This window comes from Rhinatrema bivittatum, chromosome 4, assembly GCF_901001135.1.
Source record: "Rhinatrema bivittatum chromosome 4, aRhiBiv1.1, whole genome shotgun sequence".
In the NCBI taxonomy this organism is placed as follows: domain Eukaryota; kingdom Metazoa; phylum Chordata; class Amphibia; order Gymnophiona; family Rhinatrematidae; genus Rhinatrema; species Rhinatrema bivittatum.
The window spans coordinates 383,916,175-383,939,296 of NC_042618.1; the positions used below are offsets into that span (position 1 = coordinate 383,916,175).

The 23,122-nt window shown below is 45.6% G+C and overlaps 1 protein-coding gene across 2 annotated transcripts in view; it reads left to right on the top strand.

Moving 5' to 3' along the window:
• The window catches only part of ABHD6 (abhydrolase domain containing 6), a 105,979-nt gene that overhangs the window by 25,518 nt on the left and 57,339 nt on the right, over positions 1-23,122 (top strand). For both annotated transcript variants that reach the window (XM_029600958.1, XM_029600959.1), the window contains exon 3: positions 10,994-11,150. In XM_029600958.1, coding sequence (XP_029456818.1) covers positions 10,994-11,150 — 157 coding nt within the window. The remainder of the gene's footprint in view (positions 1-10,993; positions 11,151-23,122) is intronic.

Genomic DNA, 23,122 nt, shown 5'->3' on the forward strand with positions numbered 1-23,122 from the left:
AAGGTAGTCAACAAGCAACTATCTGATTACTTGGAAGAAAATACCATTTTCGCATCATCACAGTTCGGCTTCCGCAAGTCCTTAAGCACAGAATCCCCCTTATATCTCTTACAGACACCATACTAACAAACCTGGAGAAAAAACAACCCTATCTCCTGGTTCTTCTAGATCTCTCCACGGCTTTTGACACGGTAAAACATTCAACACTATTAGAACATCTTGCAGACATAGGCATCAAGGGAACGGTCCTCAGCTGGTTCAAGTCCTTCCTGTCTAACAGACGATTCAAGGTAAAGATAAATAACAAGGAATCACATCCGATCCTCTCCAACCTGGGAGTCCCCCAAGGCTCCTCACTTTCACCGACCCTTTTCAACATCTACCTTCTCCCACTCTGCCATCTACTCACCAAGCTAAAGCTCACTCATTACCTCTACGCGGATGACGTTCAAATTCTCATCCTGATCACAGAATCTTTACACAAAACTATGACGCATTGGAACAGCTGCCTGCATTCGATCAATCAACTGCTCTCCAGCCTCAACTTAGTCCTTAACAACAACAAGACGGAGATCCTAATCATCACACAAGATGACAACAACTGGCTTCTCAACCCGTCTGGCACCCCCCTATCAGCCATCCCAAAATTAAATCAATCTCCTTATGTGAGAGATCTAGGAGTCACCCTTGACAACCAGCTAAACTTAAAAAAATTTGTAAACACCACCACCAAGGAAACTGGAACCATTACTCCAACGATTTCCGCATGGTACTACAATCCATCATACTATCTAAAATTTACTATTGCAACTCCCTCCTGCTTGGGCTCCCTACCAACACCATTAAACCACTCCAGATGGTTCAGAATTCCGCAGCCAGAATTCTCACTAACACCAACAAAAGAGATCACATCACCCCCATCCTTAAGAACCTCCATTGGCTGCCCATTAAACACAGGATCCTCTTTAAAGTTCTAACAACTATCCATAAAGCCTTGCACAACATCTCCCCGCTCTACCTGAGCTCCCCGCTCTACCTAAGCTCCCAACTCCGTCCACATACATCATCCAGACCTATCAGAGGAGCATACAAAGGCACACTCTATGCCCCCCCAGCAAAATCTTCCCTAAGGAAACACGCCCTATCTACAGCAGGCCCGACACAGTGGAACGCGCTCCCTCCAGACATCCGACAAGAACCTTGCCACTCGGCTTTCAGAAAGAAACTCAAAACTTGGCTGTTCTGCCAAGCTTATCCAGGAACTTAAGACCTTCGCTTCACATCCTGCCTGCTCGTTTCTCCTTATATCCGCACTGTCCGATTCATTTCAGATTGTTCTGGGCACGATGTACACTACTAGTATTCTACGCTGCAGATCACTGTTTACTCTTATAAGCTGTAATTGGCCCTTCTCCCCATTCTTTGTACTGATTACTTGTTATAGTTAACTGTTTATGTGTTGATTTGTTCAGTTGTTTACCGGTGTTCGGGACCATTCCATAACTTAACTAGAATAGTCTCCCTTATCCCAGTTTGTATTCCCTGTTCCATGTTCCATGTTTCTCCTTCAAGCGAAGCTCTTTTGCTTTATTTCAGTGTTTCACTGTAAACCGATGTGATTTGTATGTCATACAGGAACACCGGTATATAAAAATTTAAAAATAAATAAATAAATAAATAAATAAATATCAGTAGTGTGCAGGAAGACAGTAGAATTTCTTGAGCATTAGCAGCACGAGGTTCCATGGTGGCTTTTTTTTTTTTTTTTTATTATTTTATCCTGGTGACATTGACATGCCCTTTTCCCTGCTGTGCTGCCAGTAGGTTGGAGACACTGCCAGTATACTAATCATGTTCTGGGACTTTGTGTTCACAAAGGATTGCACAGTAAATGACCCAGCCCTATTCTGTACTTTGCACAGATAAGGTAAGATTTGTTGCTTCTTTGCCTCTGCCCCAGTTCAAAGGAACTGGGTCAGAGGCAACAGTGGCTCTGGGCAAGTCCTCTAATGAGGCTGTGCTTGATCTTGTACAGAAAACTTCTTCCTAGGTTTACACTGAGGAAAACTGATTCTTCTCATATAATACGGAGAGGCTCGTCCATGTCACTGGACATTTTCTTTTTATTAGCCACATCTAAGATGACAGTGGCAGCCAGAGCCGGTGCCAGGTTTTTTGCTGCCCTGGGCGAACAATTACTGTGCTGACCCCCTCCCCCCCACCCAGACCCACCAAACAAAACCCAGCTCTCTTCAGTGATACAGACTTTAAAAACTAACACCCCCCCTCGTACCAATGGCTGGTGTAAGGGTATTAGGTGCCCCAGGTGAACCTTATAGCCTTACACAATGCGCCCCTCCCCCCACCCCATTTCACACTCACAGTTATATTGTACATGAAAAATATCAAAGTACAGTATTCTGAGGTAAAAACATCACTTACATTATATTTACATGCACTGCTGTGATGCCAACCAGATATCCCTGCAAAAAAGACACTTGGAACCAGGGCCGGTGCAAGGGTATTAGGCACCCTAGGTAAACCTTACAGTCTGGCGCCCCCTCCCCATACACAATTTTAAATTACGCATTTATAACATATTTTACATGAAAAATGACATTCTGAGGTAAAATTAATATACAAGTTGTTGTGATAATTTCATGCACTGTTGTGATGCCAACAAGAAAACTTTATCTTGGAATTCATATGGCATCATGCCTATTGTGATATATTTCGGCATGGTCCTCCCATATCAACACAGTACTATCTGCCAACACTCAAAGAATAACAACCCTACCTATGAAAACTAATACCACAAATATTACACCAGAGTCTAAAATATCAATACACCTCCTCTCAGGAAAACAGAACAGGCCAAGCTACTACAGATCCCTACAGAGAAACCACATGCTAACAGAATGCTTCATCTCAGTCTTTGCATGCAGAACACAAACCCTCACCAAATACAGAATAAAGCCACATAAAGTATAAATAGAAATGTGCAGACAAAAACTGAACTGTAAAACGCATCATGCCAGACTCTATACAGTATAACAATGGAAAAACAAAAATTTCACCATTCCTGGTGAAACAAATCAATAAAATCAAGATATATAAATCATTAATCATAATTATAAAATCATACAAATAAAATAATTTCAAAACAGCTGATGAATAGAATACTCAATAATTAAAGACTCATGCAAATTTTGAAAGCTTTACCAAACACCAATAAAATATTTCAAACAGCAGACACATCACATACTACCCAATAATTAAAATGGTAGTCAATCAAGAAAAATAACTTAAAAGGTCACCTTTACTTACCCTCTCCAGCAGTTCTCCTACTCCTTTCTCTTGCAGGCCACACCAGAAGCAGCAGTAGCTGCTGAAGCTGTCCTCACAGTCCTCTTCCTTAGGGGCCACAACCAGTCTCTTCTCTCTCTCTCACATATACAAACACACACACCAGTCACACCCTCAGGACCAGTTTCTGTCTCTCACACACCAATCATCTCCCCAACCAGTTTCTCTCTCTCTCTCACACACACACACACACACACACACAAGCACACACATACCAGTCATCTCCCTGATCAATCTCTCTCACACATACACACGTCACCTCTCTGGCCAGTCTCTCTCAATCACACAATGCTCTCGCTCTCTCTTACTTACACACAGGCTTTCAATCACACATATGTTCTATCTCACTTACACAGAGGAGAAGCGGAGTGAACAGCACACACATATAGAGGAAATCACAACAAGAAAATGTGCGGCATACAATGTACTGGACAATAATAATATAACAACCAATTATTTATTTTACATTTGCACACTGAAAAATGTGCAAGGTATTCAATGTATGATATACAATGTTGTAAGAGCGACAGGGCCAACAACATTCCTATACATAAACAGCACCTTTGTCCTGTGTTTCCTATCACTTCCCCTTCCCCCTCCTTTCCCTCTCCCCCCTCCCCCCTCCCCTTTCCCTTTTCCCCGATGGTATGACACATTTGTCACCTCTTTTGGAGTTTCACATTTTACCTGTGCTTGCTTCGGTCCCTTCTAGCTACATAATAAAACAATTTGAAGTGATATGTGTAGGACGCCTACCTGTACAGTAATACATTTAATTTTCAATTTGTAGATTGACAAAACCTTGGTCCCCCTGACGCAGCTGGAGGCGAAACACGGCCGTGTTGGGGCCCTGTCGCTCTTACAACACTGTATATCATACATTGAATACCTTGCACATTTTCAGTGTGCAAATGTAAAATAAATAATTGTTTGGTTGTTATACTATCTCACTTACAAACAGGCTGAATCACATACATGCCCTCTCTCACAGCCACAAGCTAGCCAAAAGCATGCTCCATCTCTCTCGCACACACACATTGACACACACAAGCACCCTCCCTGACTCACATATACACCACACACATACAGAAGCACCCTCCCTGTCTCACATACACGAAGAACCCTCCCTGTCTCACATACACATTACACTCTCACAGAAGCACCTTGCTTTCAGACTTGCAGCATTTTTCACTTTTACTAAAAGTGAAAGTGATGCTCCCAACCGTTAAATAAGAAAACCACATTCCTATCAGAAGGCGAAATGACACCCTTCCTTCAGGTTCTGTCCTCCCAAGGGGCAGCCACCCACACCGTACAGCTTCTCTTGTTTTACGCTTTCAGGCAATAAAGCAAGTGTCTTTCTTCAGACTATCAGTCATATGATTATTCATGTGGGAGATATGGAACAGAAAGACATCCTTAGTCAGCTTCCCTTTTAAATGGGAAGATTCCAGTCTTAGTCATTTAAAAATATACATTTTATAAAGGCTTAAAAAAAAAAAAAAAGCAAAACAGTTTCAGATTGGAACTATTCTAGTCTTCATGCTTAAATTATGCTTCAAAAAAACCCCCTCAAACCCCACCTGGCATCAGTATCTTAAATTTGTGATTTTGCTGAGATGAACATTTTAAATACTTTAATTTTTTTTTGCTTTAGTATTTCTCTCTACCCACTTTGTTAAATTTTATTTTCCAGAAGAGGGATGCTTAAAATTCAGTAATTTCGTCTTTCATCCAACTTTTCAAAAGTTGTGTTACCAGCACAAAAGTTGAGGTATATGTATTATCACATTTCATTTTTTTAAACTGGCAGATTCCTTTCTCACATACATAACACATACACATACACAGAAGCTCCATTTCTTTCTCACATACACACCACATGCACACACAGAAACAAGATTGGCGCAGCCAGTCTAGCTGATCACGTGGCCGAAGAAAGGAAGATCGGCGCAGCTGGAGACCAGGCGCCGAGACTTAGGGGGCGCCGCGATAGGCAGCCAGCCCCCGACTCGCCCTGCCTCCCCCCCAGTGCCACCCTACCGACGCCCCCCTGGTGGTCCAGTGGATCTGCTGCTCCCGGGGCCTCAGCTGCCATTAACCAAAATGGCGCCGGTAGCCTTCAGCCTTTACCATGTGACAGGGGCTACTGGTGCCATTGGTTGGCCCCTATCACATGGTAGGGGCTAAAGGTCACCGGTGCCATTTTGCTTAGTGGCAGCCGAGGCCCTGGGAGTGGCAGATCGCTTCCGCCCCCCTCCGCTGGACCACCGGGGGGGGGGGGTCGGGAGGGTGGCACTGGGGGGGAGGCAGGGCAAGTTGGGGGCTGGCAGAATTTTGAAAGGGCACTTTTTGCCCTTTCAAAATTCTGCTGCCTGCCACGGCGCCCCTTAAGTCTCAGCGCCCTAGGCACAGACCTAGCTCACCTAGTGGTTCCTCCGGCCCTGCTTGGAACCCATATGGTATTAGGCCTGTTGTGATGTGTGTTGGGTGTGGGCTTGACCCTCTGAAAGCCCACACCCAACACTATTAGGAAAATGCCTCACCTCAGTCACACATGCAGAACATAAACAGACCCTCACTAAATACAGAATAGAGCAACCATAAAGTAGAAATACAAACAGGTAGACAAAAACTGAACCGGAAACCACAAGAAGCCAGACTCTCTATGCAGTGCAACAATGAAAAGACAGAACCATCACCATTCCTCAAATATTAAACCATAAAATCAAGAAATAAAATACATAATCATAATTTAAAAAAAGCTGATAAATACGTTAAACTCATGTACAAGTGTTTTTCAAATGTTCCAAACACCAATAAAATATTTCAAAACAGCAGACACAGCAAATAACACCTGAAAAATAAAACTAAAAAATTCATGCTCTCCATACCTGGGAATTTTTGATTTCCAGTCACCCCGGGATTGTCGTGGAGTAGTGGGAGTAGTGGGAGTGGGATGCACAAACTTTCTCCTCTCTTTCTTATATATATACACACAAATTCATACACATATACACTCCCTCTCAGACAAACCCACAGGCGTCTCCAGCTCTTCTTTGGTTGGGATCTACCAGCAGTGTCAGGCCCTCATCTTCATTTCAGCTGCTGGCAGGTTGGAATCCATCTGCAGCCTCCATTTTCTCTCTCTCTCTCTCTTTCTCACACACACACACACACACCCCCTCACCCCCTCCAGACAAGCTCCCATTTACATGCACACACCCCAGGCAGGCTCCCATTCACATCCACCCAAATCCCAGGCAGGCTCCCATTCTCACACACACACACACACCCTGCTCATCCTAGGAAGGCTCCCATATGTGACATTTTTACCTCAGGATACTGTACGTTGATATTTTTCATGTAAAATATAAGGGGTAGATTTTTTAAAAAAGCGCATTCGCGTACTTTTGTTGGCGCACCAGGCGCAAACAAACGTACGCTGGATTTTATAAGATACGCGCGTAGCCGCGCGTATCTTATAAAATCCTGGATCGGCGCGCGCAAGGCTGCCGATTTTGGGCAGCCGGCATGCGCCGAGCCGCGCAGCCTGCCTCCGTTCCCTCCCCTCACCTTCCCCTACCTAACCCACCCCCCCCGGCCCTATCTAAACCCCCCCTACCTTTATCCATGGATTTACGCCTCCCGGAGGGAGATGTAAATCTACGCGCGCCAGCGGGCTGCTGGTGCGCCGAGACCCGACCCGGTGGCGGTTCCGGAGGGTGAGGCCACGCCCCCGGAACGCCCCGGGCCAAAACCACACCCCCGGACCCGCCCCCGAAACACCACATCCCGCCCCCAAAACGCCGTGACGTTCGGCTCCGCCCCTGACACGCCCCTGACACGCCCCCGACATGCCCCCTTCAGAAAACCCCGGGACCTACGCGCGTCCTGGGGCTCTGCGCGCGCCAGCGGCCTATGCAAAATAGGCACGCCGGCGCGCAAGGCCCTGCTCGCGTAAATCCGGGCGGAATTACGCGAGCAGGGCTTTTAAAATCTGCCCGTAAATGCATAACTCTTAACTCTGAGTGTGGAATGGGGCGGTGGGAGCACATTGTGTAAGGATAAGTTCACCTGGGGCATCTAATATCCTTGCTCCAGCCATTGGTACAGGAGGGGGGGGTGTCAGTTTTTAAAGTTTGTATCACTGAAGAGAGCTGGGCTTTTTTTTGGTGGGCTTGGGACAGAGAATGAATGTTCTCACAGGGCAGCAAAAAACCGAGCATCGGCCCTGCACCCATCCCAGGCTGTTATTAGTCTGCTGCCTGATGGGAGGAGCAATCAGATAGGAGTTAGCAATCTGTTATTAAAGCTCTGTTATATAGGAGAGTTGAGGGTGGATCCTTGGACCAGTGGCAGATGGCCACGCCCCCGGGGGATGAACCTGAGAGGGACCACCAGTCAGGCTCAGAGTTAGGAACAAACACACACTAGTTCTTTTATTAGACTGTATACTGAACCACCAGAGGTGGCAGTAGTGAGCTGGTAAGCCCGGCTGGGCTGTAGTCCCTCAGAAACTGGAACAGCGATCCCTGGAGGCTGAGCTGAGGAGAGACTGAGATATAGTGAGTAGGCAGGGTATGCCGATGTTGTCCCAATGAAGCCCAGGAGCTGGTATGTATAGGCCCTCGAGGAGCGAGTACCTGGTTCCAGGGAAAGCTCGGACAGAACGATGGTAACTCACTGATGTAGCTGATATAGTTGGTAGTGAAGACTTCCAGGCAGAAGAGTATACGGAGCAAGTCTGGGAACGTGGGCCCTCGAGGAGCGAGTACGGGTTCCAGACTGTCATCTGAAAAACAAAGGAGAGAGAGCAAGGCCCCGAGGAGCGGGTACCTCTGGTAAGTTCGTAGGCAGAGTAGCTTAGGAACGAAAGCGATCCCTTGCTAACTCGCTGTGTTAGCAAAAGTTGAGACCTTAAATATCCGTTGCGGGTGACGTCATCTTTGGGGGACACCCCCGAGGTTCGTGCCATTGCCGGTACTTCAATCGGGGCCGCGCCGCGCCCCTAGGCCTCCAGGAAACATGGCGGTTGCAGCATCAAGCCGGTCCGGGAACGCCCGAGGACAAGTGGCAGAAGAATGTCGTGGCAGTAAATCTTCCCGCAGTTGGAGAGGGAGGCACCAGAGATTTAATGAGGGCGGAGAGAGGGCATCGGGCACCGACGGACACAACACAGGCAGGCTCCCATTCACACACACACATACACATATACAACCCAGGCAGGCTCCCATTCACACACCCATCTCATGCAGGCTCCCAGTCACACACACACATACACATATACAACCCAGGCAGGCTCCCATTCACACACCCATCTCATGCAGGCTCCCAGTCACACACACACCTATCCCAGGCAGCCTCCCATTCACACACACACACCCATTGCAGGCAGCCTCCCATTCACACCCATCACAGGCAGCCTCTCATATATATACACACACACATCCATTCCAGGTAGCCTCCCATACACACACATACCCCATCCCAGGAAGCTTCCCATACACACACCCACATGCACACCCATCCCAGGCAGCCTCCCATACACACACACACACACACACACACACACACATGCACACCCATCCCAGGCAGCCTCCCATACACATACACACACACACACTCATCCCAGACAGCCTCCCATACACATACACACACACCCCCATCCCAGGCAGCCTCCTATACACATACACACACACACCCATCCCAGGCAGCCTCCTATACACATACACACACACACCCATCCCAGGCAGCCTCCTATTCACATACACACACACACACCCCCATCCCAGGCAGCCTCCTATACACATACACACACACACACACACACACACATCCACATCCCAGGCAGCCTCCCATACACATACAGCCTTCACAGGCAATCTCCCATTCACACACACGCACGTACAGACCTGGCAGTTAGGATCCATGGGTCATTCCTCTTCTGCTGCTGCTGCCACCAGCCTATTCCATCTTTGCGGAGAAAAGCCAATCTGCAGCTCCTCTTCCTGTGTTGGCACTACGGTAATTCAACATTCGCGGTGCCAGCACTTCCTATAGTCTCATCTTGTGAGAATACAGGAAGTTCTAGCAGCACGAGTGTTCAATACCATGGGGCCAGCACCGGAGGAGGAGCTGAAGGACGGGCTTCCTCTGCTGTGGCCTCCTGCTTCTGCTGCCACTGGGATTGGGTCCACCAGCGGCAACACAAGCCTCCTTCCGCCATCGGTGGGATCGAGTCCACCGGCGGCGGCACGAGCCTCTCCTTGCTCCCGATGCTGCCCTGTGCAGTTGCACGGTTTGCACACCCGGTGGTGCCGGGCCTGGTGGCAGCTATGTGGAAGGCTGCAGTTGGCTGGCAGGAAATTTAAATCTATCAATGTGATTTCAAATGTCAGGTACACCAGGAGAAGTTCTTCAGAACTGGTTCTTTCAGAGTGGCTAAAACATGACAGGTTTACATATTACTCAGTAGCATTTATAAAAGCATTTTTCATTTCCCATGGAATGAAACAAAACAAACAGAATATGCATTCCGCAGAACATGAAAAATGTTGTTTTATAAATGCTACTGAGAAACGTGTAAATCTGTCATGTTTTCGCCACTCTGAAAGAACCAGTTCCGAAGAACTTCTCCTGATGTGCCTGACCTTTAAAATCTCGCTGGTAGATTTAAATTTCCTGCCAGCTAACTGCAGTCTTCTACACAACTTCCACTGGCCTCCCAGATGTGGCTCTTAGAAAGAAAATGTCCATAAACTAAAGTTTAAGTGAGCAGAATCGGAAGCCTTTTTCTGTATAAGATCAAGCACAGCCTCACTGGGAGACTGGCCCAGTGGCAATGCTGGGTGCTGATTCCTGAGCCCGGCTTCTGCTGATTGGAGTGACCCGAGCAGTGCTCACAGCCTTCCCCACCCCCGAGGGGGGGCAGAGGATGGCATCCAGTGACAGAGGGAGGGTAGATGTCTGGCTAAGTCTGCGGTACATGCATACCGGGAGCTGCCTTCTGTGTCTCCCGACTGAGGACTGGTGCTGTGATCGTTGAACTGGACCGGAGGGGGAAGAGGATAAACAGAATGAGGAACATCCCCAGGTCCCTGCTAATGAAGATTCCTGTGCTGTAGCAGAGTGTTACCTCACAAAAAATAAATCTGCCTTTAACTTTCTATCTCTGAGAAACTGTTCTTTAAAGGGTTTCTTTCTCTCGAGTTCTCCCTTGGGAGCCTGCTGTGTCCGTGTGTAAAGACTTTTTCAATTTGAAAGATTCAGGCTCCAGACCCCAGTGGAACAGATAAAATCAAATCAGATTTTAGAGTAATAGAAGGAATGAAATGCTGCTAACAGGTTGCAGGTGACACTGTTTTGACCACAGCAACAGATTCCCTCTCGCAGGTCAACAACAGAATCATTGTCTCCATTGGCATAATATGTGATAAGCCCCTTGATGCTTTATCTAGGTTACTCATAGCAGATTCTTCTTGTGTTCCAGTTTGCTCTCGGTATTTAATTAGCTTCCATCAGGCACTGTAAGCATTTCCTTTAACTTCCCTTTGACCTTGCACAGTCAGCGAAAGACAACCCGACCTTGACTTGTCTGATTTAATTACAATGTGCCTCTCTGCAGGTACTGGCGCAGGGCTCTGGGCATGCAGGTAAGATACGCACACCATGAGGACTACCAGTTCTGCTATCTGTACCGAGGGCGGCCCGGAAGCAAGCCGTCGCTGCTGTTCTTGCATGGATTCACAGCACACAAAGACACGTGGCTGTCTGTAGTCAAGGTGGGTTTCCAACCGTGCATTTCTTTGCCAGCCCTAGGTAGCTCGTTAGGTACTGAGATCCTAGCAGAAAATCCAAGCACTCAATCCAAGGTAAAATGAGTGTAAGGATCAAAATGAACTTAGGGGAAGAAACACTTCCTTTCCAGAAAAGTAACCTTTTATTATATTATTTTCTACCAAAACATTGAGGACTTGGCACATGTCAAAAGAATTCTTATTTCTTCTTCAGTGGTGTGCCAACCCCCTGCTGAACCAGTCAGGCAGCCCTGTGTTCCCCAGCAGCCTCTGATAGGCTCAGCGAGCGGGTTAAAAGGCACCAGAAAAGTGTCCCTAAATTGTGGGTAAGGTACAATTGTGTGGGAAAGTTATTTTCTCAGAAGATATCTAATTTTAGTCTTAAATACATACAAGGAACATTTCTTCTTCAACTTAAAGCAAAGCTAGAAAACCATCTGTATGATAGACAGGGGATAGAACTGAGCAAGTCCTCTTTTCAATTTTCTCCTATCCTCATTAAGCCATATCTTCCAGCTCTTTCATATGCAGACTTGAGGACCTAATATGTATAACCTAGAACAGTCACTCCAGGAGAGAGGGGGTGCCAGCATGGCCACTTGGCTAGGGCCTACAATGTTCAAGGGGCCTACTTTTGTTGGGCAAAATTAAAAAAAAAAAAAAAAAAAGCTAAATGTATCTATTTCTAACATGTATAAATAAAAATTTCAATTGTAATTGAAGAATTTGCTAACATAAAAGCTCGAAAAGCCTTCTTAAATAAATAAAAATTATTTGGGAAATTTAGAAAACGATTTCTCTTATTAAGTATCACATCAGAACCTTACAAAGGGGCCTACTTTTCTTAGCTGGCACGGGCCTGATTCCTGCTCTCTCCGGCACTGAGAACAGTGTACCTCTGTCAGGACACCGATAGATGCTTCTCACATGCGTGACACACTGAACAAATGACAGTCATGAGGCTAAATGTACATTTTCCTTGTCCTTCTGCTCCACCAGTCAAGAGCATGTGGGTTTAGTCCCCTCATCCAGCAATTGGAGGCAGAGATTTCTTTTTCTTTTTTTGATGACATCACCTGTATATATGTCATGCATGGAACCAGATACAGCCAGTGTTCTCTGCCTCCAGCTATTGGATGGGCGGTTGAGGATACGCCTTGACCTGGTTTTTTTTATTGAAGAGAAGTTTTATGGTTATTTCATGGTTGTGGTTTAGCCCTTAAACTTATTTTGAGTCAAATGTATCTTAATGGGCTAAGCTGCTGTGGATTGTTCTCTGCAGTGGTGCCAGCCAGGACAGCACAGCAGCTCACTATGCTGGATTCGTGGACCCTTGAGCCAGCTGCGACGGATGCTGCTGCACCATGGGAAGGCGCACAATGGACGTTGAAGCCGGGAGGTGGCACAGGAGAGAGGACTTGAAGAATCTTCACCACTGGAAGCCCGAGGCCCCCCCAGGAGGAGCCCGTGAGGAACCGGGCCTCTTGGACTTAGGTGCGGTCCTCTGCGGCCAAGGATCCGAAGAGGAGTCCTGGATAGAGACGAGTGAAAAAACCGGGACCAGGAGGTCAACAGGAACGTCACCCCTGGAAACCCGCAGTCCTCCCGGGAGGAGCCCGTGAGGACCCGAGCCGCTGGGACTTAGGTGAGACCTCCTGGCAGGTGCAGAACAGAGTACCTGTGGACGATGAAAAGTCAGAAGCCGGGGGGAAGAGTCAAAGTCAGAAGCCGAAGTAAAGCCAAAGGACGGAAGCTGAAGTCAGAAGTCAGTGGACGAGGGGAGGAAGTGACGTCACAGAGCTGATGGCGGCGTGAGGCGCGAGCTCCACTCCCTGTTTTTTGCATAAACCCCAAAAAATTAGTGCAATCCGACCAGAATCTCCCTCTATTGACCGTGATCAGGAGCAGGAGTCTAGCAGGCATGTCGGTGCGAAAGAAACAGGTGGACCTCAAGCAATTTGCCTTCACTGCGGCACCCGAGGAGTTTCATGAAGGCCTCACCGACCACGAGGCAGAAACGCAGAGGCCTGTTTCCCCGGAGGGACAGGCGCGCACCAACTCCCCAGTGCTCGTAACTGATTCGACTTTCTCCAAAGCTGACTTTTTGCATTGGTTTACGGAACTCAAAGACGGCATGGGAAATCTACGCACAGAGATACAAACCTTAGCAGCAGATATGAGGCGGGACTTCGCGGCGCTGGGAGGCCGAGTAGATGTGCTGGAAAACCAAATGGGAGACCAGGAGCAGGCTGTAATCGCAACAACCCAGGATATTAAAAATATACAGCAAAAGATAGCAGATCAACAAGCCTGGCTTGAAGACCTAGAAAATAGGTCCCGAAGGGGAAATCTGCGATTCCGGGGGATCCCTGAAGGTGAGCCCTATACAGACTGTGACAAGATAATAACCGATATTTGCAGCACGCTTCTCAGTGAGTTGCAGGCTGCTCCTGAGGACGTTTTACCTCAGATTGTGCTAGATAGGGCCCACACGACTCTAGCAAAGCCTAGGGGCAATGTACCCCGTGATATTGTAGTCTGTTTTCACAGCTACACCCTCAAAGAGAAGATATTAAGGCAATCCAGGAGCCTGCAGGACTTTCAATGGCATGGACACAAAATTGAAATCTTTCAGGACCTCTCTCCTATTACCATCCGCCGGAGGAGGGAGTTTAGAGAAATTTTGCAAGTCTTGAGAGCCCACAACTACAAATACCGCTGGCTATTTCCCTTCGGGCTTTTGATCATGATACAGGGGGTATCTACAAAAGTGCAGCAGGTCGAGGAGGCCCTGGGTCTGTTGCGCACTACCGGATTGAAGACCCTGCCGGAGGTGGTTTCCAAGCTCCCCAGTTCATCATCTGCCAATGACAAACCTCAACGCTGGCAACGTGTACAGTCCGGAGGCAAAAGACTTCGTAGACAATCAGGGGACATTGCTGGGCGCCATGCCAATAAGGACTGAGTATTGAAAGGGGGTTTAACCCTGGCATAGAGCACTATAAATAACTTTTCTATTGCCTAGCCATGATACCACTGTGGTAGTATGGGCAAAGTCACTATTGCCTAGGTAATAGGGGATATCAAGGGGTAGAGATGTTTGGTTCACATTTACTAGTATTTTTTGTATTTGTCTGGGGAAAGCAGCATATAATCCGCAAGGTAATCTTATGAGCGGGGGGGGGGGGGGGGGGGGGGGTTTCACGTGCGCAATCAGGTCATGGGAAGTATCGTTAGTCCTCACATCCAGATTTGGATATTGGGTTCGGGGGGGGTGGGAGGGGAGGAGTTCTGGAGGGATCCTACAAGTCCTGGTTCAGGCAAGGGAGAAGATGTTTCACAAATACTAATTGGGAAAGAGTTGCTTTTTCTGCTGTGCTGGTCCACCTACTTTGCTTTAGCTTAGGTTATCATCATGGGAGATGTGAAAATACTTTCATGGAATATTAAGGGGCTAAACTCATATTATAAACGGAAAAACCTTTATCAGGATATCAGGCGGGCAAAGGTAGATATATTATTATGTCAGGAGACTCATTTGAAGAAATGTCATGAGAAGCTGATGGTGTCCCCGCAATACCCATCACAATATTATGCAGCCGCCACCAAGACGAATAAATATGGAGGGGTGGGAGTGCTTTTCTCCAAAGATCTGGTTATCGATGTGCGTTCTGTCATCAGAGACATTGAAGGTCGATATATTATTATTAAGTTTGAAATGGGGGCCTCAGTATACACATTAGTTAATGTATATGCCCCGAATCAGGGACAGGGTCCGTATTTGAAAACATTGTCTAGTGCGCTACATCAATGGGCAGAAGGACACCTTATAATAGGGGGAGATTTTAATCTTACTAGGTACCCCTTCTTAGATTCCAGCAGTGGACGACATGGGGTTAGTAGCACTCATAGAAAGAGCTTCAAAAGATTGTTGAGGGATTGGCAACTGATAGATGCATGGTGGTTGTTTCATCCAGGGGAAAAAAATTATACATTTTACTCAAAAGTATATCAATCATATTCCAGGATTGATTATCTTTTAGTAGATAAAGCTTTAATCAATCATACACACGACACGGGAATGGAGCCGTTCACGTGGTCTGACCATGCAGCTATATGGATTCGGCTTAAGGGTGTAGGAGCCCCCTCTGGTATCCGCTACTGGAAGCTAAATGAGAGCATTCTTGATGACCCTCAGTTTTGTAAAGAGTTGGAAACTGATATTAACTATTATCTTAGTGAAAATGATACAGGCGAGGTGTCAGCTATGGTGATTTGGGAATGTCTTAAAGCGGTGGTGAGAGGCAAATTGATAGCCAGAGCATCCCACGTACGAAAAATGGAAAACAAAACCCACCTGGAGTTACTCCAACAGATTAGTAAGTTGGAGATCCAACATAAAAGGAGATCAGAGCCCATGTTGGGTAAACAGAAATATTACGGGCAAAATTAAAGGACCTTTCCACAAAAGAAACTATATTCCAGTTGGATCAGACTAAGCAAAGGTTTTTCGAAGGGGGCAATAAAGCCGGCCGCCTGTTAGCCCGGAAATTGAAGGCTAGAGCTATACAGAATCAAATTTTGAAGATTAGGGGCGCAAATGGCGAAATATTGTCCGATAATAACAGCATACGGGAGAGATTTACCCAGTTCTATCAAAACTTATACGCTAAAAGAGATGATATCTCTTCCACTGAGATAGATAAGTATTTAGATGGGGTGACTCTGCCTCACCTAGACGAGTTACAACAACTTAGATTAAATCAGGATATCTCTTTAGTGGAAGTTCAGGAGGCCCTTCGGGACCTAAAATTAGGTAAAACCCCAGGGATTGATGGATTCTCCGCGGGCTTCTATAAGAAGTTCAATGGCTTACTTGCAGCCCCAATGCATGAGGCCTTTAACTCCTTACTGGGAGAAGGACAGTTTTCCACTGCGGCTAATAGGGCGGGCATCACTATTTTAGCTAAACCAGGGAGAGATGCGACAGCATGCGGGTCATATTGACCCATTTCTCTTATTAACTTAGATTTAAAGATCCTGGCAAAAATTTTGGCCAATAGATTGAGCTCTGTTGCCACTTCATTGATACATGCGGACCAAACTGGATTTATTCCTGGCCGCCTTGCGGCAAATAATGTACAAAGGGTGGTAGACCTAATCTGGTACGCACAGACAGCTGGTGAGCCATTGGTGTTATTAACGGTTGATGCGGAGAAGGCCTTTGACCTTGTTCACTGGGAATATCTCTTTGTGGTTCTACGTAAGGTGGGTCTGGGAGGCCATTTCTCTACATGGATCCGCAAACTATATCACAAACCCAACGCTTGCATCAAAGTCAATGGGGGCTATACTATGCCATTTGATATTGCCCGCGGGACCAGGCAGGGGTGCCCACTGTCGCCCCTGCTGTTTGCGCTTTACTTAGAGCCTCTAGCTGCCACTATAAGAGCATGCCCGGGGATACAGGGATTGAGAGTTGGATCTCAAGAATACAAACTGTCCATGTTTGCTGACGACGTACTGTTAACAGTGGCGCATCCAGAGAGATCCCTACCCACACTGGTCTGTGAGTTTCAGAGGTTTAGTACTATCTCTGGGTATCAACTGAATGTTGACAAGTCAGAAATCTTAAATGTGACGCTCCCAGCGGAGGAGTTTCATAGGCTCAATCAAAAGCACTCTTTTAAGCTGGTGCACTCTTCTTTGAAAAATTTAAGAGTACAGCTGGGACCTGACCTGGATAAGCTTTATCAATGTAATTATGAGGGTATATGGAAAAAAATAGTCCTTAACATGCAGACATGGGAGAAGCTTGATATTTCCTGGCTAGGCCGGGTGCACACGGTTAAAATGAATATCCTGCCTCGCTTGGGATATCTCTTCCAGATGCTCCCGATTGCTATATCAGCAGGAACCATTAGGGGCTGGCAGAGACAACTCCTTCGGTTTATTTGGAGGAGGAGACCCCCGAGGGTAAGCAGATGGATTTTATATCTTCCTAGGCAGAGAGGTGGTCTGGGGGTGCCTTGCCTCCAGTGGTACTATGTAGCTTCTCAACTGAGATCCTTGATAGACTGGTACCGACAGTCTACTGACAAACGATGGGTACAGTTAGAAGGGGACTTTGCTCCGGGCGTTGCTTTAGGCAAGCTAGCATGGTTACCTAGACAAGCTAGAGAGTTGACAGGGGAGAGTCTTCCGACAGTTTTGCACACATTGAAATGTTGGGATACTTGGAAAGGGTGTTTGACGGGACCCAGGGAGATTTATCTGCGTACTCCCATCTTTCAGAATCCAGCATTTGTTCCGGGCATGGTACACCATTTGGCTAAGCGCTGGGAGAGGCTGTGTTGTCAGAGATTGGAACATGTTTGGAGCCAAGGACGAATGCGGTCATTTACAGAATTGCAGCAGGAGTTTGGGCTACCCAACTCATCTTATTACTTATATTGTCAATTACACCACTATATTCACTGTACGGGGGCACGAGCGGAACTACAGAAAGGGAAATCTTTATTTGAAGGCTTCTGTGAGAATGCAAATTCGCTCCGTAAGGTTATATCACGTATTTATTCTTTATTGAATGGGGAATTGAATTTCCAGCCAACCCACATTCGGGGGTGGGAGACTGATTTTGGGATCACATTGACGAGCCAACAATGGACTATCGCCTTTATGGCTATTAATAAGTGCTCCATTTCGTCCTCGATAGTGGAACATGGCTATAAAATGTTGTTTCGGTGGTATTTAACGCCATCAAAATTACATAGCTTTTATCCACAGATGTCGGAACAGTGTTGGAGGGGCTGTGGTGAAACTGGCTCATATCTACACATATGTCCAAAAGTGGTGAAATTTTGGGATGATTTTACTCAGCTAATGTCACGGGTAGTGGGATATCAGGTGATTAAGGACCCGGCTGTATTTCTTCTCCTTTTTCAAGGGGACATATCATCACAGACTGAAGTACACTTCCTTCAGCAAGCTATGTTAGCAGCTAGGATGGAGCTGGCTAGTCATTGGAAGCAAGCCCAAGTCCCCACTATGGCTCTGGTACTCAAGCGTCTGAATACAGTGTGCTATCTTAATAAACATACGGCCATTAGGCAGAAAAAGATGGGCACATTTAAGACTCGGTGGCAATGTTGGTTTAATTGGCAAGAGAAACCCCTTGATGGTTAGATCCATTCAGTTTTATAATGTCTATGTTCATATAATGGTCATCAGCGGATTTGCATTAGGATATTACATCAGGATATTGTGAATGTGTGGGAACGTGACGGAGCCTTGAACTTGTAGGAGGGGAGGGGAGGGGGAGGATGGTAGGGAGGGGATAATTGACAATTTAAAATGCAACATAATAAGTACACAACGAAGCCAGAGGTTGCAATGTTAAGTTTATTAATTTTTTGTGATGTGCTGGTTAGAGTTTCCAGGATTTACAGGTTGGACTGTAAGTTTCAATAGCACTAGACAAGGTCAACATACGATTTGGTTCGCCTTGATATTGAGGGTTATTTTGCAACCCAACTGTATACATTTACTTTGTACAACATGTACTGTTATGGTATTCCCTGTATATTGACATCTATATTCTTGTTCCTGTTCTGTTTAACTTTACTGTTACATTGGAATGCCAAAAACCAGAAAGAAAAAAAAGAAAAAAAAGAAGTCAGTGGACGAAGCCAAAGTCGAAAGCCAAAACCAGAAGTCAGGAACCAGGGACAGCAACTAGAAACTCAGCAGAGCGAACCTCGTTGCAAGGCCAGGAGAAGCTCTAGTTGCAGGGTTATATATTCTGATAGCGTCTGACGTCATCCCAGGGTAGGGCTGTGTTTCCTGCGCTGGCCCCTTTAAGAGAGAAGCCCCTGTGCAAGTGTGCGCCTAGGGGCCAGGGCCAGCCGCGGAGCATCGACGGCGTCTCCCTCGAGGAGGGAGCGCTGCGGCAAGAGTCAGGCAGGCCCGAGGAAGCATCGCAGCGGCCTGGACCGTCCCCGAGGTAGGTGGAGGGACCAGGGCACGGTCTGGGACTATAACACACTACCCATCTAATGGGGTTTGATTTTTTTTCTGGAAGAGCACTATATGTGTAGTTTGAGCAAATCCTTTTCAAAAAAGGAATCATCTGCTTATTCTCTGAGCTGAAATGCTTCTGAAGGCCAAGCTCCTGCAGCTGATAAGCCTTGCAGCGAGGCGTGCCGTGGACAATCTGAAAGCTCACCACCTCTTGTCAGGACTCAAAGCGAGCCCACTAAGTCAAAGACTTCCATCCCAGCTCCCATCCCTTGAATGTGGTAATAGGTTGAGCAATAGGACAGTTGACAAGAGAAGGTAACAGTCTCTGTTATTTTTCAAACTGCCTTTAACCTTTTTCAAGGCAGAAAAAGAACCAGAGCTTTCAGCTGGCTAAGGTAAGTCAGACAGGCTATGATTAAAAAAAAAAATAGAAAAAGGAAAGGGAAAAGATATTTTCAGTTTGTACTGGGAATGGTTTTCTAAGGCTAGGAGATATTTTCTAGGGATTGCCATGAGCCTGTTCATATGTTTGAATGCTGCGCTCTCTGGGGTAGATTTTATAAATCTACGCGCGCTCGTACTTTTGTTCGCACACCAGGCGCAAACAGAAGTACCCCTACCTAACCCACCCCCCCAGCCCTATCTAAACCTTCCCCCTACCTTTGTTGGGAAAGTTACGCCTGCCGGAGGCAGGTGTAACTCTGCGCGCGCCAGCGGGCTGCTGGCATGCCATCACCTGACCCGGGGGTTGGTCCGGAGGCCTCGACCACGCCCCCGGGCCGGCGACACGCCCCCGACACGCCGCCCACCCGACACTCCCCCCTTGCGAAGCCCCGGGACTTATGCGCGTCCCGGGGCTTGCACACGCCACCGAGCCTATGCAAAATACGCTCGGCGCGCGCAGGGGCATTTTTAAAGGGTTACGCGCGTACCTTATGTGTGTAACCCTTTTAAAATCCGTTCCTCTGTGACCAATAAAAGGCAGCAGTGTCTGACAGCACATAGTGTTCAGCTTGCAAACAACAGAGTAAGTCAAACAGTGCACAAGTATATTTTAAACTCAAAGAGACATTCCGAGAGAGAGAGAGCGAGAGAGAGAGCAGCTAACAGCAGTTTCTCCCATTGTGTGTGGAATGCTGCCATCTTGAGTGCTCTTAAACAGTTACAGGCTCTGCACAGTCCAATTTGATTAAAAACAAGGACACTGGTGTTTAACTCTCCAAGTGCTGGGACAAAGTGATTATTTGCAACGCAATAAATCTTTCACTTAAATGTTAAATCTTAATGTGAAAAATCTTGGATTTATTTAAACGTGAAAAAAAGGAAAAGACCTCAGACCTCTGACATATCTTGTTCTACGAACTAAGAATGTCACTGAGTTTGCAATCATTGGTCAGAAAAACCTCCATCCATCCATAAATCTTTAATCGCCGTAAACCTTAATTTTTAAGTATTTTTTTTTAATTTTGTTCTTTATATAAAAAAAGGGAACTTAGCTTATAGTCGGAGCAATACTCTCATTCACTGCTTAAAATCAATGACTATAAGCGTTTTGGATTAGAAGAAAACAATTCCGCCCTGAAGCAGCCTAGTCAGTAAAACGATTGGCCAATGTTGGTGGTATATTGTTCTGATACTTTTGATTGATTGAAGAGAAAAACTATGCTAAGATAAGTTCTCTTTTTTTAATATAAAGATGAACATTTTTTTTTTAAATACTTAAAAATTAAGGTTTATGATGATTAAAGATTTATGGATGGAGGTTTTTCTGACCAATGATTGCAAAAACAGTGACATTCTTAGTTCGTAGAACAAGATATGTCAGAGGTCTGAGGTCTTTTCCTCCATTTTTTACGTTTATATAAATCCAAGATTTTTCACATTAAGGTTAATATTTAAGTGAAAGATTTATTGCGTTGCAAGTTTTTTCTTTCACCTGCCCATTACGTTTTTTGGAGCATTACAGAGTGATTATTGCCAATAGTCCTGCCGCTGGGGGGGTTTCTCCTCCAGATCCTTACAATTCCTAAACAAAGCCTTTCAGCCTTTAAAGAAAAAAAAATAATACTGAGCAATAGGATGTCTCAATAAACAATCTGTTCCACTAAGTTCAAATTTAGGTATGAAAAATTCTGCCAACTGAGATTCAGATCTGAGAGGGACACAGAAGGCATCCATAGCTGTTATACTCTATGCAGAACTGGAGATTAAACTACTTTCAGAATGGACCTTCCCTACAGATAAAGTAACATCTGTGTTAAGAAACAGGTTGCTGCCAGATTCTCACCACTGAGCAGGAAATCATCTATCCTTGTGGAAGGAGGCACTGCACATAAGGAATTATGCTTCACTTTCATTTTTTCTTTCCATCAACTATCTGTGTGGATGGCATCTGCACTAGTAGGGTGGAAAGGGCTCTATTAAGCAGAAATCTGAAGCTTTTTGATGGACTGCACAGCTTGATTTCACAGCTGCCTAGCATTTTGACAAGGTAATGAATTTGTTAGTTCTTCAAGATCACTAGCACATTAGGAGCTAGAAGACATCCATGACTCTCGCGTTAGGCTGCTGGTTCTTACTTCAAATTGCACCTCTGCAAATGCCTTGCAAAGAGAGATAATTTGGTGAGATACGTGAAAGACTAGTCTTACGTCAAGTTGAATAAAAACCATGCACACTTCCTGAGGATAGGTTAAATATTAGAGTTTACAGAGGGTGCCAGAAAACCATCCATGTAAGAAGGCTTTTGAAATTTTCTATAATATATGCCTTTGATTTGTCACTAGGTATTTGCCCACATTAGGAGACATTTATAAACTGCTATTAATCAATAGGGAATAGCCACTGCTTGTTGCCGGCATTAGTAGCATGGGATTTATTTAATGTTTGGGTACTTGCCAGGTATTTGTGACTTGGTTTGGCCACTGTTGGAAACAGGATATTGAGCTTGATGGTCTGACCCATTATGGCATATCTTATGTTCTTTGATAGTATGCTATATTTGCATGCATAATTTTAAAAAATCACCTAAAATAAATGTAAGGCTTTTGTTGGTGTATCTAGATTGGATATTAAGTCAACAGATGCCAGTTTTAAAAGATTGGGGTACATTTTGCTAGAATCGTTTCACTCAAGGATGAGCAAAGTGATAGAATACAGGATACAAAATTATAGTCAAAGGTTATAAAGCTATCATTACTCCATTTTCAGTCAATGATTAGTTGAAGAGCAGTAAGTGTACTATGCAACTGTGCAACAGCAGTAATATACATAAATAAATAAGAGGGTACCTGGAGCCAAAGAGTTTCAAAGGAAACGGAACTACTATTTGCATGGTAGGAAAAAAATCTACTACAGCTATCAGCGTTACACATTGCAGGTCAGGAGAATGGGCAAATGTTTTGAGCTGAAAAACAAAGGCAAGGTGCTAGGCCACTGGGCATGCAAGCAGAAAATATAAAAATGGGGTGAACCATAGATGGTTCTAACAGCAACCCACCAGAATGCAAAGGCAAGAAGGTTCATCAGCTAACAAAAAGACTTTGAATGCACTGATACAGGAGTGACCAAGGAAAATGTTGCTTTATGTTTTCTTCCCACCTTGGCTGTTAATAGGCCATGTAATAAAGAAGCTCAGGAAGGAGTAGGTATATGATTCCTAGTGGCACTAGAATGGCTGCGGAGACCATGGTATGCTGATCTAAGAAGACTGATTGTGGATTGATGATTGCCTCTTCAAGGCATAGGGGGGTCTCTTTCACCAGAGATCAGTAGTAATGTGAAACCATCTTCATTCTCGCTTATGGCATGGCTATTGAGCGAGCGAGAATAGCTAAGAAGGGATATAAACCATCAGTTACTAGAACAAGGTTCAGTTTTAAAGATAATTCCACAAAGAGAATTTATGTGGGGATATGGCAGGCTTTTTGCAATATATT